Source organism: Python bivittatus, unplaced genomic scaffold (genome assembly GCF_059951505.1).
Source record: "Python bivittatus isolate LINGU-HERP-01145 unplaced genomic scaffold, Pbiv_v1 ctg000020_np1212, whole genome shotgun sequence".
Classification (NCBI taxonomy): domain Eukaryota; kingdom Metazoa; phylum Chordata; class Lepidosauria; order Squamata; family Pythonidae; genus Python; species Python bivittatus.
In genome coordinates this window covers 108115971-108133493 of record NW_028277030.1, presented here as the reverse complement: position 1 = coordinate 108133493, position 17523 = coordinate 108115971, and the positions used below count along the sequence as shown (strand labels likewise).

Below are 17523 nucleotides of genomic sequence, written 5' to 3'. Positions count from 1 at the left end.
ATGCAACATTAGCAGACATTCCACCTAAGCACCACCTCATACTTTTAATTGCACTAGCCTCCAAGACTCTGTTATGGAACTTGGCCTTCAAGAAGGCAAGATCCTAGCTGAAAGCATCAAAAGGTGAGGCTCTTCAATGTAGGTTCTCTGCCAGAGAATTCTCCAATGTAGGTTCTGTCCCAAAACTGAGTCAAAAACCCATCTAGAAGAGATCTGAATGATCTGTGCTTGGAACATCATTGTACACATGCATATTTTGCCTATGAAATGGCATATTGGATATAGTTTGACCCAGAAGAAAACAGTGTAATCTAAATAACACTTTAAAAATTATAAGAAGATAGACCTCATGGAAAAGTGACAAACCAATCTTGCATTCTTTACAATTTAGGTTAACCTATACAACACCTTCTAGAACTAGCACCAAAAAAAGATGTCCTTTTCATCATAGGGGATTGGAATGCTAAAGTAGGAAGTCAAGGAGTAATCGGAATAACAGGCAAGTTTGGCCTTGGAGTACAAAATGAAGCAGGGCAAAGGCTAATAGAGTTCTGTCAAGAGAACAAGCTAGTCATAGCAAACACTCTTTTCCAACAACACAAGAGACGACTCTACACATGGACATCACCAGATGGTCAATACCGAAACCAGATTGATTATATACTTTGCAGCCAAAGATGGAGAAGCTCTATACAGACAGCAAAAACAAGACCAGGAGCTGACTGTGGCTCAGATCATGAGCTTCTTACTGCAAAATTTAGGCTTAAATTGAAGAATGTAGGGAAAACCACTAGACCACTCAGGTATGACTTAGATCATATTCCTTGTGAGTACACAGTGAAGGTGATGAATAGATTTAGAGGATTAGATTTGGTAGACAGAGCGCCTGAAGAACTATGGACGGTGGTCCGTAACATTGTACAGGAGGCAGCAACTAAAACCATCCCAAAGAAAAAGAAATGCAAGAAAGCAAAATGGCTGTCTGATGAGGCTTTACAAATAGCTGTGGAAAGAAGGAATGCGAAAAGCAAGGGTGAAAGGGAAAGATATAAGCAACTGAATGCAGATTTCCAGAGAATAGCAAGGAGAGATAAGAAGGCCTTCTTAAATGAACAATGCAAAGAAATCGAGGAAAACAATAGAATGGGGAAGACTAGAGATCTCTTCAAGAAAATTGGAGATATGAAAGGAACGTTTAGTGCAAAGATGGGCATGATAAAGGACAAAAAAGGCAGGGACCTAACAGAAGCAGAAGAGATTAAGAAGAGGTGGCAAGAATACACAGAAGAACTATACAAGAAAGATCTTAATGTCCCTGATGTCCACCCTGGTGTGATCACTGACCTTGAGCCAGACATCCTAGAGAGTGAAGTCAAGTGGGCCTTAGGAAGCATTGCTAACCACAAAGCTAGTGGAGATGACAGTATTCCAGCTGAGTTATTTAAAATACTAAAAGATGATGGTGTTAAAGTGCTGCACTCAATATGCCAGCAAGTTTGGAAAACGCAACAGTGGCCACGGGATTGGAAAAGGTCAGTTTATGTTCCAATTCCAAAGAAGGGCAACGCCAAAGAATGCTCAAACTATCGCACAATTGCACTCATTTCACATGCTAGCAAGGTTATGCTCAAAATCCTACAAGCTAGGCTTCAGCAATACATGAACCGAGAACTACCGGATGTACAAGCTGGGTTTCGAAGAGGCAGAGGAACTAGAGATCAAATCGCCAACATTCGCTGGATCATGGAGAAAGCACGAGAGTTCCAGAAAAATATCTACTTCTGCTTCATTGACTATGCAAAAGCCTTTGATTGTGTGGATCACAACAAACTGTGGCAAGTTCTTAAAGAGATGGGAGTACCAGACCACCTTACCTGTCTCCTGAGAAATCTGTATGCAGGCCAAGAAGCAACAGTTAGAACCGGTCATGGAACAACCGATTGGTTCAAAATAGGGAAAGGTGTACGACAAGGCTGTATACTGTCACCCTGCTTATTTAACCTATATGCAGAGTACATCATGAGAAATGCCAGGCTGGAAGAATCACAAGCCGGAATTAAGATTGCAGGGAGAATCATCAACAACCTCAGATATGCAGACGATACCACCCTCATGGCAGAAAGTGAAGAAGAACTAAAGAGCCTCTTGATGAGGGTGAAAGAGGAGAGTGCAAAAGCTGGCTTGAAACTCAACATTAAAAAAACTAAGATCATGGCATCTGGACCCATCAATTCCTGGCAAATAGAAGGGGTAGACATGGAAGCAGTAACAGACTTCATTTATTTGGGCTCCAAGATCACCGCAGACGGAGACTGCAGCCATGAAATTAAAAGACGCTTGCTCCTTGGGAGGAAAGCTATGGCAAGCCTAGATAGCATATTAAAAAGCAGAGACGTCACCTTGCCGACAAAGATCCGCATAGTCAAAGCTGTGGTTTTTCCAGTAGTAATGTATGGCTGTGAGAGCTGGACCATAAAGAAGGCTGAGCGCCGAAGAATTGATGCCTTTGAACTGTGGTGCTGGAGAAGACTCTTGAGAGTCCCCTGGACTGCTAGGAGGTCAAACCAGTCAATCTTAAAGGAAATCAACCCGGACTGCTCATTGGAAGGATTGATAATGAAGCTCAAGCTCAGATACTTTGGTCACCTAATGCGAAGAGAGGACTCTTTGGAAAAGACCCTGATGCTGGGAAAGATTGAAGGCAAAAGGAGAAGAGGACGGCAGAGGATGAGATGGTTAGATAGCATCACTGAAGCAATGAGCATGAAACTGAGCAAACTCAGGGAGGCAGTGAAGGACAGGAAGGCCTGGCGCAATATGGTTCATGGGGTCACGAAGAGTCGGACACGACTTAACGACTAAACAAAAAAAAAATAGATATAATGGCAACTAATTCTAAATAGTTATGGAATATAGTAAGCCACATAAGGCTTTCTGAAAAAATACCAAACTCCTAAAAAAGTCCCTACCAGCTTGTGCACAAGCAGAAGAAACCAATCAGAAGTAGGAGAATCTGCATGGATACAGCAGGATCTCATGGCAGATATCAGCTTATGGAACAGGCAAGATATCATGACAAGGTGTTATCATCATCATCATCACTTTTGTCATAGCAATTAAATACAGTTAGCAACAATTATATTATTTTTTTCCATTACATTATAGATTCAAATTCCAAAATATCTTTAAAGGGTCCAGAGAGCCCTGGGGCCTCACATTGTATGCTCAGAATCAGTTCTAATTTTCTAATGCAGAAAATCCAGAATTAAGAAGCTCAATAAGTAGCCACACAGCCTCTGCTTGAGAAATTCTGATGGAAAGGTCACTATCTTCTCAAGACAGTCTGCTCCTCACACCATTAGGAAGTTCTTTCTAAATGACCAGAATCCATTTTCTTTCTTTGGTTCATAGCTTGGCCATTGGAAAGCTGTGTAGCCACTACGTTTCCATACATAATAAGACTTGAGAGGAAGGGTATGGAATTTAGCTTCCAATTATCTATTCTAGTCTTAACAAAGAGTATTTGGAAGTTTGCTATGCTTACACCTTAGCTCACTCCATTCTGCTGCTGTATCCCTGAAGCAGCTTGTAGGCATTGGGAGGGAAGTACCTTATAAATGCTAAGGCAGAAGAGAGGCTGATAAGCACAGGCTCATTCAGTTTGTCTTGTGATGAAAAGACACAGGGAGCCTCAATCAGCTTCTCACAGATGCAGCCTCAAGAGGAAAGGGAAAGGAAGTGCAGTGAAAAAACCTTGGTTTTCAGCAGTTGTTGACACCAGTGATCAAAGCATCATGTTCAAAGCACCAGTAAAAGGAGCAGTACTTCCTGCCTTCCAAAGATAAAGGAGGATGGAGTGCTGCACTCTGCTCTGCCCATCCAGGTGAGCACGAGGGAGCCTAGAGGCAGATGTAAAGAATCATGCAGTTAAGATAACTTGCCCAAGGAGGCTAAGAAACAAGGAGGAAGAGCATCTATTTTGTATGTTTGATTCTACTCCTACCTGCCAAAAAGTGTCTTTAGGAGTGGGAGCAGAAGACTAATTTGAGGCTGTTTCTTGTGTTGCAAAACTGGAAAGGAAAATGGGGGAAAGAGACCACTTGGTCCTGAACAGTGCTAGAGAATGTTTTATTAGATATACTCCCCACCTAGGGTAGGAACTGCTTTAGGGGGGAACCACAGGCAACCCTCACTACTTATTCAATCATATCCTTGAATTATGGGAAATGTTCTAATCTATGCCTAACATAAAGTCCTCTTAGGAATGGATCATGTGCTTTTGTGCCTGACTTGAATCCTTCTCAGAGTCTTCTTACTGCAGTTACTGAAAATCAGCAATATTTTGATATGGGAAATAAATGTAAATTACAACTGTAATATACAGAATACCTTAAAATTGACTTAGAATAATTTTAAGGCTTCATTCCACCCACCCCAATCCAAGAATGAATAGAAAGTACTATCCCTATTCATGTATGAGCGAACCCATCCACTTTGCTTCATGCTTCACCTACTGCAGCCCTAGCCTCCACCAAATTTAAAGTACCTTCCCCAAAGCTATGATCATGGGAGTTGTAGTCCATCACATCTGGAAGGCACCAAGTTAGTTAAGACTGATCTGAAAGGCTCCCAAGTATAGGTAATGATAAAGGTGGCTCACATAATATGTGCACTGTGATATTGAGCTACGGCCTCAGATTGTGCTCTTCGTTTTTTTAAGGAGTCCTCTAAAGTGGCAGCAAAGACAAGCTGCTTTTGGTGATAGGGATGACTTGACTGTTTACTCTGGACAATGTAAACTGAGAGGAAATAAGAGCAATGGTAGAAAAACAAGAACAGATTCAAAGCCAGAAGATATTTAATCACTGATAAATCTCCTGGTGTTGCAGCAGAGATAGAGAAACTGCTGTTTTTCTTTCGTGCATCTCCTTGGATTGTGACCATATTGTTACCAGGGTGACTACATTGTTTTCATATCCATTGGTTTGTGGTTGTTGGGGATCTAGCTATCTTCTACCATATATTTGTGTGAGGGTATGAATGGGCATGGAGGAAAGATTGAGTACCTGAGAACACCTGAGACACAGAAGCAGAAGGCTTTGTTTTGGATGATTTCAGCTTATGTGGAAAAATACCAGAATTGAGACTCTTAAGATGGAACTAGGGATGGTTCTTAAAACAAGAGGCAGTTCTCAAAACATGGAATGGTTCTTAGAACAAGAGATGGTTCTCCTGTGAACTGGATAAACAAATGGTGCTCAAGTGGAAAAATACCTAACGGTATGAGAAGAATACCAACCTCAGACTGATCAAGCCTTGTCATAAATTATAAAAGTGAATGGAAATTGAGCCCTTACATGGAATGAGGTACCAGAAATTGTAGGTTTTCTGGAATTCAAATATCACCTGGCTACTAAACTTTGAATTGGATAGGTATGTATACTATAGGCATGTGTATAAGAAAGAGTGAGTGAAGTATTTGGTTCAGGAAATGAATAATAAAAGTTGTAAAATTGTATTTATTTCTGTATATCCTGAGTTATAAATAAAAAGTAGTAGTACTGTTATTAAAATCTTCTTTATGACCCTCTATGTGCCAGGACCTGCCATTCACCCTTCTCTCCAACTTCCTGTAACTGACCAGAGATCTCATTTTGCCATACAACAAACAGAGAAGAAAAAAATCATAGGCAAATGAACTAGTGGAAAACAGACAGGATAACTTGTTGCTGTCTTGTTATAGAATCGTAGGGTTGGAAGGGACCTGGGAGGTCTTCTAGTCTATCCCCTGACCAAGGCAGGAATCCTCAGACTATCCCAGAAAAATGGCTGTCCCAATCTTTGCTTGAAAACCTCAAGGGATGGAGCACCCATGACTGCAGGAGGTAGACCGGTCCACTGCTTACAGTCAGGAAATTCTTATTTCAAGTTTGGATTTCTCTGTAAAGCTTGCACCCATTGGTTCTTGTCCTGCCTTCAGACACTACAGAGGATAAATGCTCATCTTCTTCCCTGAGACAGACTTTCAAGTATTGGAAGACTACTATCATGTCTTCCCTTAGCCTTCTCTTCTTTAGGCTAAATACCCTTTAGCCATTCTTCATTGAATTTAGTCTCAAAGACCCTCAGCTCTTTGTTGTTCTTCTCTGCACTCTTTCATAATGACGCAAGCAATGGTACACCATCACGAGGCAAGCTCTGCCCCTTTCTCATGTGCATGCAAGGGCATGACATATATACCAAGGGACAGAGCCTACATCATGGCAGCATGATTCTGCTTTTGTAATTTCCTCCCCTCCCTTACCCCCTCCTGTAGATGCTTCTGATGAGTGTACTGCATACACCTCCTGTTTGGTGAGATGCAGGCAACAGTATGTTGGCTAGTAAAGCAGTCTTTAGATTAGAGAACCTAGTTTGCATGGAATATTCTGAACATGCTCAGGGTAAGACTGGGTTTTGGATGCACTTTTGCCATAGTGGCCCAAATGTGTGAAACTGACCCATATTGTCCACACCGTTAGTAGGCAAACTGTATGTAGAGGGAGTATGACTAAGGCTGGTAATGTAATTTGAGATGGAATAATTTGCTTTCCTTCAACAACTTACTGGGTTTCTTTTGGTTTTTGGTTAGCCAAAAAGTAGTAGTGGTAGTAAGGTTGTTGTTGTTTTTTACATTCCCTCCTTTAATTCTCATTATCCTTCCTTTCATTTCTAACACTGTTGTGTTATATTATTGTTGTTCTTGTTGTTAGGAAGGTCAGTCCCAGTTTGGGGGGACCTCCTCTTCAGATTTTAAAATAACCTCCTGCCCCATTCAGGTCTCTTCCATTTTGTTTCATATATTTCAGTATTTTTAACTGAACTATACATTTTGGCCTATTATTTCTGCTTTGGGGTAAAGCTATCTTGAATCCCAGCCCTAAGCCCAAGATATTCTCCAGCTCATCTAACTTTCATCTTCCATTTCCTCCAGGATGGATGATCTCCCATTTTGGAAAACAGAAATGCCAGGTATTATGTAAATCGGTGTCTATCCTTAGGCAAAACACACAGCTTTCTGATAGGCGCAAAATGTGAGCAGATGAATTATTTTTATAGTAATAAAATCAAAGATGAATTCAATTTTAATCACAGTTTTAAATCTCAGACTTCATAACACGCATCATTCATTAAATCAAAGTGGCTTTATGTGGCTATGCTTGCCATATATGGTATTTATTGTTTCCATGCATACTTATTTATTTTCTGATCATTTTAAATTATACACTAGAGCCTGGCATATAAATTATTTTTCGTCCTCATGTTTTAGGATGTCATGAAATCAACTCTGTCCCGGAAACTTCTTGGTGGAATGGTAAGTTGTCCAGTTCCCAAATAAATGCCAAAAATAATGCTTTAGACCAATGCACAACATAGCCACTATGGAAGAGAGAGAGAGAATATAAGAATTAGGATAATACACAGTTATATATTTAAAATTTCACAGAAGTCACTATTACAATATTTTCTCTGGTGGGGACCTTTTTGAATGTCTAACCAAATTTGTAATCATTTAACAAGAGCTAGGCAACCCCAAGTCCTTTGGCAGACTCCAGGGCCCCTTTCTATGCAGCACCAAACATTTAGTAGTGCCATTATCAGGACATTTTTATGAACTGTGCTGTCTTTTTCCTTCAGGTCATCATTTGCTATAATACCCCTTTGGTGAAGGCAGCTCTTTCTGTATATTTCATTATTGTTTTCAATAGATTTTCCTGATTGTGTTTGAGTGTGGCCCTTCCCAGCACTATCTGCAATAAACTCTCGCATCCAAATCCATAGAGGGTAGATGCACAGATGCAGCACCCTGAGTTCATCATCATCTGTGCCTAAGGGCTACTGTATATCTTTCTTACCCCTGCTGGGGGAAAATCTCTTTGGATTAGATCGAATATATTTCACTATTTTAATTTTATTTTCACATTGGTCAACTGATCTAAGCTAAATAGTATTTTTGTCATGAAGATACTTGAATTACTACATCAGACATGACCCTTGTTTCACTACTGGTTAAAATAATATTCTACTGGTTTCAAACTCTGATAAACATATTTAATTTAACCCAATTGATTTCAAATCATTTCCCTGACTTTACTCGTAGCAACCTGTCAGTTGGAATTGTGATTCTGCTAACCTTATTTGAAGAAAAAGATATTCTAATAGATTTATGAAGAGTACAAGAGATTGTTGCTGTTCTCTGTTAGATAATTGGTATTGCAACCCTAACTTTTTTTTTTTTAGTATGAACAGAGCGAGCGAGGGTGACCAGTTAATACTTTCATTTAGGTATACATAAAGCAAAAGGATTTTGACTTTCATTAGCATATTTAGATGATGGGATGCAATGTGAAGGGTTTTTTTAATTTGGGGAAAGTTATTGTAATTTTGTGTGTGCTATTAATTTTTGTTGTTCTTAGTGCTAATTATTAATTTAAATGTTATTTCAGATAGGGAGAAACAGCTGCCAATTTCAAACTTGGTATCCCTAGTTTCCTTGGATGGGGCACTTGAGCCAGAACGGAATATAAAGGAAGGAACATACACTCTAAAAATTAAACCAAGTTTTCAATGCTGCCCCCAAAATACACAAGTATATTTCTATCAGATGGTCATAACATGTGAGTTTTTATATTGTAGAAGAGTTCTCCTTCATATTTTGAGTTGTTTTTAGCAAATTTCCCATATTGCTGGGAAGCATCGTAATTGGAATAGCTTTATAGTTATGGTGATTTGATAGTAATATCTTATTATCACTCTGTAATGTTTTAGCCATACAAACATTTTACTAAAACAAGCTTACCTCTGCCAAAGAAAGCTGAACTGTCCCACGCTTATCCTTATCTAGCATCTGAAACATTTCTGAGTAGCGAAACAAGAGCAGATGTTAAATTTAATAGTAATGCATGGTAAGCCAAAAATGCAAAACTAAGGGATGAATGGAGGTAACTCTTTTCTCCTCATGTAAGGCTTTAGAATTAAGAAGGCAATGTGAACTTCATTTAACTTTCTTGTCAAAAGGCAGTATCTAAAAGCCTTTAAAGATCTTCCTTACAGTGCAGGTTTACTGTAAAGTTGTGCCATTAAAGTAAGTTGGGTCCAATGGAGCAGGGTTGCTCAACCTTGGCAACTTTAAGACGGGTGGACTTCAACTCCCAGAATTCTTGGAATTCTGGAAGTTGAAGTCCACCCGTCTTAAAGTTGCCAAGGTTGAGGAACCCTGCAATAGACTAATCAAGAGAATAAGTTGTCCTTTTTGTGATTTCATCCAATAATCAGAACTAAAAGGCCCTGAGAAAAATGTTGCTCCTAACTTCAAATGTGGAGATCAGGCAGGCCTCGAGCTTTAATCAAATAGACTCGCTGATTTGTCCAAGTGGAAATCTTTTAACTTGGAAGCCATTGTGTATACATGAGAGTCTATACATGTACTCTCTAAATTCTCTGACCCTATTTCTCCTTTCCCAAATATTCAAAAACTTTTCCATGTATTATAACAAATTACTATTCAACTGCAAATATGTTGGACCTTCAAACTTTCAAAAAATAACACTGATCCCAGTATAAGATGTTGCCATTTTTCAACTTAGTCCTAATATGTTTTTAGGACTGTACAGTGACCCAGATTCAAAGGTGATTTGCAGGTCACAAAGCACCTGACGGCAATTCCTTAAAGAAACTGCATCTTCCACATGAGTCAAGGGAAAGTTGCACCTGATTTAAGGGAGTGCCCGCAGGTGCAATGTGCACACTCATGTATGCTACAAATCATCGTTTATCTTTCAAATCCGGATCTCTGCACAGACTAATTTTTTGATAGATCTGGAAAATGTCGAAGGATTCACATACTTGCACTGAATAATAAAATCACATCAGTGGACTGAAGGATTTCAGGTCTGTGTGAATGTCATGACTTTTACTAAAAATTATTTTTACTATGGTCTGCAGGCTCGTTTTCCCACATTTTAATTGTTTTTTTAAACGTGAAACTCCAGAGCATTTTGAACCTAATATAGAAAAAAAGTAGAAGATTCTTTTAGAGGAGAAAAAAACTTTGGGGTAATTTAAAGAAAGAATTCAGAATAGTTCTGCATCTTGGACAAGAAATGAGGGATACCCAGCATCTAAGAGCATCCACATGAAGGGGATCAAAAAGGTCAAGATAGGGACTGCAGTTGCATGATTAAAGGCCTGTCCCTTTCTTATGTGCATCGCATATGCATTACATGTAAAAAAGAGGCAGGGGTTCAGCTGCACAGTCACAGCCACCACTTTGACTTTTTTGACCCCTCCCCATGGATTCCCTTGGCCAGCAAATATTTTATATTTTCTCTGACCAGAAATGTGCTTTATGCATACAAAATATATGCTCAGTAGAGGGATATTCTGCACTGTTGTAGCTGTTGTGCATTCCTGTACAAGTCAACTCTCTTTTCTACAAGTACAACATACAAGCCAGTTACACGGTATAGTATATAACAAGTTAGCAATCACACTGTGGATCTTGAGTAGAGTTTGCAATCAGTATCTTAGGCAGCTGCTATTGGTTTGATTGGGGCTTTATGAAAGAATAGCGTGTCTTCAATGTATGTCTGTATCTGCTTTGCCAGATAGAATAGGTTTGGGATCTTGTCCTGTTTAGCTCTTTATCTAATACAGTATTACAAATTAGAGACATTTTACAATAATGTTCAGTCACTGACAGAGGGATTTTTGTACTCAGGCTAAAAATCTTTTGCCTGTTAGTAAAAATTCTTTCTGGGAGATATAAAGCAGTAGCAGATTCTTTCTTTCTGGTTTCAGGAATACTTACTGAACAGGCATTCTAGACGAATCATACAGGCCACAAAGCCATCAAAATCAATGGTCAGCTTGCTGCAGGCATAGCGAATAGCTATACTTTGCTGGACTTTGTTGCTGAGAGTGAAACCTGTGAAGAAGGAAAGCCAGTAATTAATAAATAGGCATGTGATTGTGCTGAGCCCTTTTAATTTAATTATGCCAGTTTAGTATAGCTTAGAGCAGTGTTTTTCAAACTTGGCAACTTTAAGATATGTGGACTTCAACTCCCAGAATTCCCTAGTCAGCTGGCTAGGAAATTCTAGGAGTTGAAGTCCACACATCTTAAAGTTGCCAAGTTTGAAAAACACTGGCTTAGAATTTTAGACAGAGATTAACAGATTATTGGCTATTCCTCCTAATAGGTATGTATATTTTCTGCAGCAACATGAAGCTCTCCTGGTGATTGGGGACTGCAGTTATCAGGACTCTCAGCCAGCCAGCCAGCCACTGGCCATGTTGGCTGGTGTTTATAAGTACTAAAGTATAATGCATCTGAAGGAAACCAGGTTGAGCAAAATATGTTCATTTTAAAAGCAGGTCAGTTGCTTACTGGGGTTTGATAAGACTTAGAGGCTTGTGGGCAGAATGGTTACTTAAGCCCCACCCCTACCCCCCACTTTCCTTTTTTTTCCTCCATTGATTTTTGTCCACTGAATGGACCAGGAAATAGGCCTGTGTAGGAAAACTTAAAATAATAAACATATTTTATTAAAAGGCATACATTTTTGTGAGCTGCAGGTCACTTCATTCATGGAGTAGTGTCAGACTCCTTCTGATTTTTGGCTACCATAGACTAATAGCACTCTTCTACAATGTCTGAAAGGATGAAATTACTCTTGGGATACTTATTTTTATTTTATTTGTTAATCGTCTTAATTGAGAAATATCACTCAATTCATTTATTTTAAATATTGAAACAAGCTCTGGATAGATGATGTATAGCTCCTGGGGCAATTGCCCAGTTCCAACACAGGTGAATATGTGTAGCTCAGGGTTGAACTGTGGATTCCTTGGGGTTCTCTTGGTTCAAGCTCAGAGAACCCCAAGGACTTCACAATTGCCCAGTTGCTTGAATCCAGTCCACCATGTCCACAAAAGCAGATGCGTATACATTGGTCTACACTGGCAGAATGTGAAAAGTTAGGAGGAGAATACACCTGCTACTAGCAACCTGGCCTTGCATATTCAAGAGGTGTTAGGGGCATCTATGCTTAGGGCTCATGGGGCAGCAGATTTCCCAGTAACATACTTTCCTCCTGACTCATGAAAGGTGGAAAGTACATCAATGGGGCTGTGTGGATGAGCCCTTATTCTCCCTTGCCCACCCAGCATATCATATCATGACTAAGTATATGCAAAACTCTTGATTAGCCAAAAATGCAATTGGACAACATGTGGGAATCCAGTCATCATTGTAGTATGAACTAGTCCATCATGTCAATTCCTAATATGGTTTATTATGGAGATAAAGTGCTTTATCATGACAACAATTATATTTTGTCAACCTGAATTTAGGACATAGCATGTTGTCTGACTCCAACCTGTGAGAAGTGAGGTTGCCAGAATTATATCCCAAGAGCTGATGCTGCAGGGGCAAGCTGATGTTTTGGAGAACCCCAGGGAAGGATAATTTTGCAAGTTTTGCAAGTTGCTGGAATCATTTTCCCATCAGAGTACTACAGTAAGGAGAGAAGTCACACCTGTTAGCATTTTCTATCTTCTGCAATTTGGGGTTTCAGAGTCCAGGAAGAACTGTCCTAGTGAAGATTTTCACAGCACTAATCAGCTGTTATGCCTCAATACCTCCAGCCCCCAGTGCACTTCTTATATAAGGCTGGGCATTTTAGGAATGTTAATTCAACCCTTCTGAAGAATGCTAGGTTGAGGAAGACTGCTCTATAATATATATTCTGTCTCACATCTATTCTGAAACAGTCATGGACCTTACATCCCTCATCAAGTCTTGAAAAGGAATGTATCATAAGTACTTCACAGGATTTTCCCTGTTCTTCTGTTTGAAAGATAAGTACCCAATTAGTGCAGCTTTAATGCATTCAGTCCAGTGAAATGGGACCTCTGGTTGCAGGGAGTCAGTTTCATACAAAACATACATTTGTCAGCGTTTGAAGCTTAATTTAAGTACCAGCTGCAGCTTTCATTTGCTGGTCTTGATGGATATATGTGTTTACCGATAGTCAGCATTTTCCCTCTTTGGAGGGAGAATCTCTCTTCCCCCCCACTCCCCCGAATGGATAATTTTTCCCCTGTACAAAGAGTTCTGTGGCACTTTGAAGATAAAATACCACGGGCTATTAGGGCCTAGCTGGAACCCAATGCATGAATTATTCTTCTCAATTGGCAAAAATATATGCTTCTAATTGATCCAATGGCCATGATATATAAAATAATAACGTAGTTCCACTCTGTCACGCTGTTCAAGGCATTAATTCAGGGACAAGTAGAATGGGGCCACTGAAGCTGGCCCCACATCCCAGTGTGCACTGATTTGCTGAATGGCCAAATTAAAAACCGGCTTGTATTGCGTTCATGTGAATATGAGGTGGATATGAGGTTTCTTGCTGAGCCAATCCAAGACTGTTGCTTAGACTGTTTGCCATGTATCATACTAGAAGTTTCTTTCACTGAAACCAACGGAGTTCTTTTCAAGGGAATATACTGGTACATATGAGAACTGGGTGCAATAAAAGGCTTAGGAAAGCATTTGTCATATCTTTTTAAAAAGTTCCTAATTATCAAACTCTGTTATGAGGAGCTTCAGAGTGGGGCTGATGGGCAATATTTGCATGTTTTGTACTTGTTGTAAGGAGACACGTGGGCTTCTGCAGAGGGAAGCAAGTGATAAAAGGTATGTGGGGAATGGCTTGCCATACATTTTGATGACTACACAGAACATCTTTGTATGTGAAGGGCCCTGATTCAGAGCTCCACATATGGAACAGTTCTGTGCAAGTGTGGACTGTCCTTTCCAAGCTGCCTAAATGTACAGATAACAAAACAGCACATCTGCCAAAGAGGAGAGCAGTTGGAGAACAGCAGCAGAAGGTCAGCTTTATATGCAAATCTAGGGAAGATATTCCTGGTTCAGGTAGGTATGTCCCCTACTGTCCTATCTATGATTACATCAGGAGAAACACTAATGATAGGCAAAATTAAGGGTCAGATGCAGAATGACTGAACTACATTTTCGTGGACATGATTCCATTTGTTAGAAGTCAAGATGCTACTTTTGCTATGCCCTCTTTTAACTTCAGGAAAAAAAATGTGTATGTTCTAAATTGTAGAATTGTAGCATTCAGCTTAATTTCTTTGTATGTTGCATTTCTTTTTATTACTATTGTTGATCACACTGCCAGATGTTTATACTGGATTTGGCATTTTTGTCTACCTAGTGAGTCCTTTCCAAGGACCTGGGATAGGCAGATGTTGTTGTTCGATAATATCAAAGATATCGTTGCAGGATATCTTTTCACAGCAAAGCTGCCTTTTGCAATTGACTGATGGCAATTTTGTCGATGCCGATGGTGTTCAAGTGGTGCTCCAGATGTTTTGGAATTGCATCCAAAGCACCTATTACTATTGGTACTATCTTTGCTTTCTTTTGCCACAGTCGTTCTACTTCTTTTTGCAGGTCTTTATATTTTGTGATTTTCTCCAGTTCTTTCTCTTCTATTCTGCTGTCTCCAAGTATTGCAGTGTCCACTATCCAGGCTTTTTTGTCTTTTAAACAATCTTTTAAACAATTGTTAAGTCTGGGGTGTTGTGTGGCAGGTGTTTGTCTGTTTGAATTCTAAAGTCCCAGAGCACTTTAACTTCTTCATGTTTTATTACTTTGTCTGTTTTGTGGTCCCACCAGTTCTTGCTTGCAAGCAAATGATATTTCTTGTAGATATTCCAGTGCACTATTGTTGCTACTTTGTCATGCCATTGTTTGTGCGATCTCCTTGCAGCAGCTAACTCGGTGGTCCACTGTTTCTTCAGCTTCTTCACAGAGGCAGAATTTGCTGTCTGTTGCTGCCTTCTCAATTCTGGCGTTGTATGCATTTGTTCTTAAGGCTTGGTCTTGTGCAGCCAGAATTAGCCCCTCTGTCTCTTACTTCAACCTTCCTGCTCTTAGCCATTGCCAGGTCTTGTTGATATCTGCTTTGCCTGCTAGTTTTTTTGTGTATTGGCCATGTAATAAGTTGCCTTGCCATGTCTCTTTTCTATTCTTCATTTGGTCTTTTCTATTTTCCTATTCTTCATTTGATCATGATTGTTGTTATGTTATTGCTATGCTAGGTAGTTATGATCTGCAGTTATAACAATAAACATACATCCCAGAATCCTTTACAAGCCATTTGGATTCTGCTGCAGATCCACAGCCATCTTTTCCAGATGAATCAATGAGAAAAGATTCCCTGGAGAGAAAAGGAGGGAAAAAACTAATCCACCATAAACATACCTGCTTCCTTGAGAGCGTTTCTCATTTCATGTGCATCTATGGTTCCAGAATAGTCAGTATCTACTTTCTTATATATTTCCTAAACCAAAGAAAAGAGAGAGGCTACTGTCAGCAATTTTAGCCCAATTGTAGATACTGTATATCAGGTCAGTAAAGGTATTAATGGCTGCTCCTACCAAATAGGAGAGATTGTTGCCTCTGAAAGTGTTAAGACTGAATGGTGGAGTGAGGATTCAATTAACTCATGACAAGCTATGTGTCCTGGGAAAGTATTCCCATAAGGCAAGCTGCTTGCCAAGTCAGATGGTGAAGTGGCCTTTGAAAAATAACTCCCTTCTCTGCCAAAGGCTGTGATGTGGAACTGAGGGAAATACTTGAAAGGAACAACAGACAACTTTTTTTTTTTTTGGCCAAACAGTTTCTTATCCAGCTTTAACTATACGTTTAAAAGCTATTCTGACCTGTAACTTGGTAGGACATTTTGCATTGGTGTAATAAACCATTCGCATAATTACTGATGAAGTTGTGAGAATGGCTGTCCTACCAAAGTTTCACAAGACGTAACCAAGTCGTCAGTTGATCTGCAGAATTAGCAACACAGATAATTTTCTCTGGACCCTGCCCCCTCCTCTTGCTGAACTAAGTGTCAGATATAGGACAACTCTATTGGAGTTTATAAGGTTTTATTCATAGTATGAATACAATGCATATCTCAGAGCTACATGTATATCTCAAAGCTACAGAGAGATGCTTTACTGCTCTTCAACTTATTTCTTTTCAGTTTAAGTAATAGGACATGATATTTTGGAAGGATTAGTTTTTACCAGATATTTCTGAATCTTCATCCAAAGGATCTTGAATTCTACAAGTCCCAAGGTACCAGTTCCATGGTTCTGGATAGTGTGTTAAGGTTGAATTCAAGATTTAATATAATTTTTATTAAAGGTTTTAAAAGCAATAATAAGAACTAATACAAACTAAATTAAAACAGAAAAAACAAAAAAAGGAAAGAAATAACACAAAAAGGTAAAAGTGTAATAAGAAGAGAAAATAGAAGAAAATAGAAAAAAGATGTACAGAAAGATATAAAGAAGTAGCTTAAAATATTATTCACAGCAATTATAAGTACAGTTATATTTTAACCTCTCTCTCTAAAGTTACATCATGACTCTCTTCTTTCTATAATTTATCCTGTCTAATCATCAAAACCATAAATCACAAATTCATTGGTATATTTCAAGATTTCAAGCACATTTTTTCTTAAACAGCAAGAAGTTCTGATCCCGATAAAAATACATGGCTCATGTATACACATGAATCTATAGTTTCACTAAATACAAGGTAACATGCCTGCTGTTTTTAATTTGTTTAGATAAAAGTGGGTTGATCAGGCCTTGACTCAATTTGAAAAAAATGATTATAGTGTTGTAGAACCACCTAGATCATAATTTTTGGACGGTAAGAACCAACCACTTCCTGAAAATCTTTTGGTAAAAGACAAAAGTTATAATCTACTTTCTAAGTGCTCAAATCCATATGGAAATTATCAGATTGAAAAACTGGTTTAGGAGAAATGATTAAGACTGTTACAATTCCGATGTCAAATATAGCAAGTGAATAACCCTATTAGAACTCATGGCAAAAAACTGACCCAGGGCCATATGTTGGGTCTGCTGCATAACAACTTTACTTCACAATGAGCAAAGACAATCTCAGTTCTTCAGGATTTGTATGTATGTGTGTGTGTTCTGTAGTTATTTAATTGCACAAAGAGCTTTAGAGTCTTGGGTTCAACACCCAGCTTAACCAGTGAACAAACACTCTAAGTTTGAGAAGAGGCATCACTAGAACTACCCATAAAATAACAAACAGGCATTCAGACAATAGAGGGATATGCTCTGCCTAAAAGATCAATAAATGATGTCAAGGGAGGACAGAGAATCATGAACATTGGAAGAGGGAAGTAAAGATAGTCTTCATCAATATCATCCAATTTATGTACTAATTTCTGATGGGTGTGGCTCACAGTGTAGTTGCCATGAGAAGAGCCTTCCCAGGAATAGTACCTCAGTTAAAGTACTTTTTCCCAAGGGAAATAGGATTGACCCCATTGCTGTCTTATTTTGTACGGCAACTGAAGTCATACTTCTTACTAGTCATCTGTAGGATAACAACTGTTCCAG

At 39.1% G+C, this 17523-nt stretch overlaps 1 protein-coding gene across 2 annotated transcripts in view; it reads right to left on the bottom strand.

The window, feature by feature from the left end:
• Positions 1–7196: 7196 nt before the first annotated feature.
• The window catches only part of LOC103056703 (calpain-8), a 56992-nt gene continuing 46665 nt past the window's right edge, over positions 7197–17523 (bottom strand). For both annotated transcript variants that reach the window (XM_025165460.2, XM_007426283.3), the window contains 5 exons: positions 16165–16233; positions 15341–15419; positions 10850–10966; positions 8840–8898; positions 7197–7419 (listed from right to left, as the gene is read on the bottom strand). In XM_025165460.2, the coding sequence (XP_025021228.2) occupies positions 7396–7419; positions 8840–8898; positions 10850–10966; positions 15341–15419; positions 16165–16233 (348 nt within the window). In that variant the 3' untranslated portion in view covers positions 7197–7395. The remainder of the gene's footprint in view (positions 7420–8839; positions 8899–10849; positions 10967–15340; positions 15420–16164; positions 16234–17523) is intronic.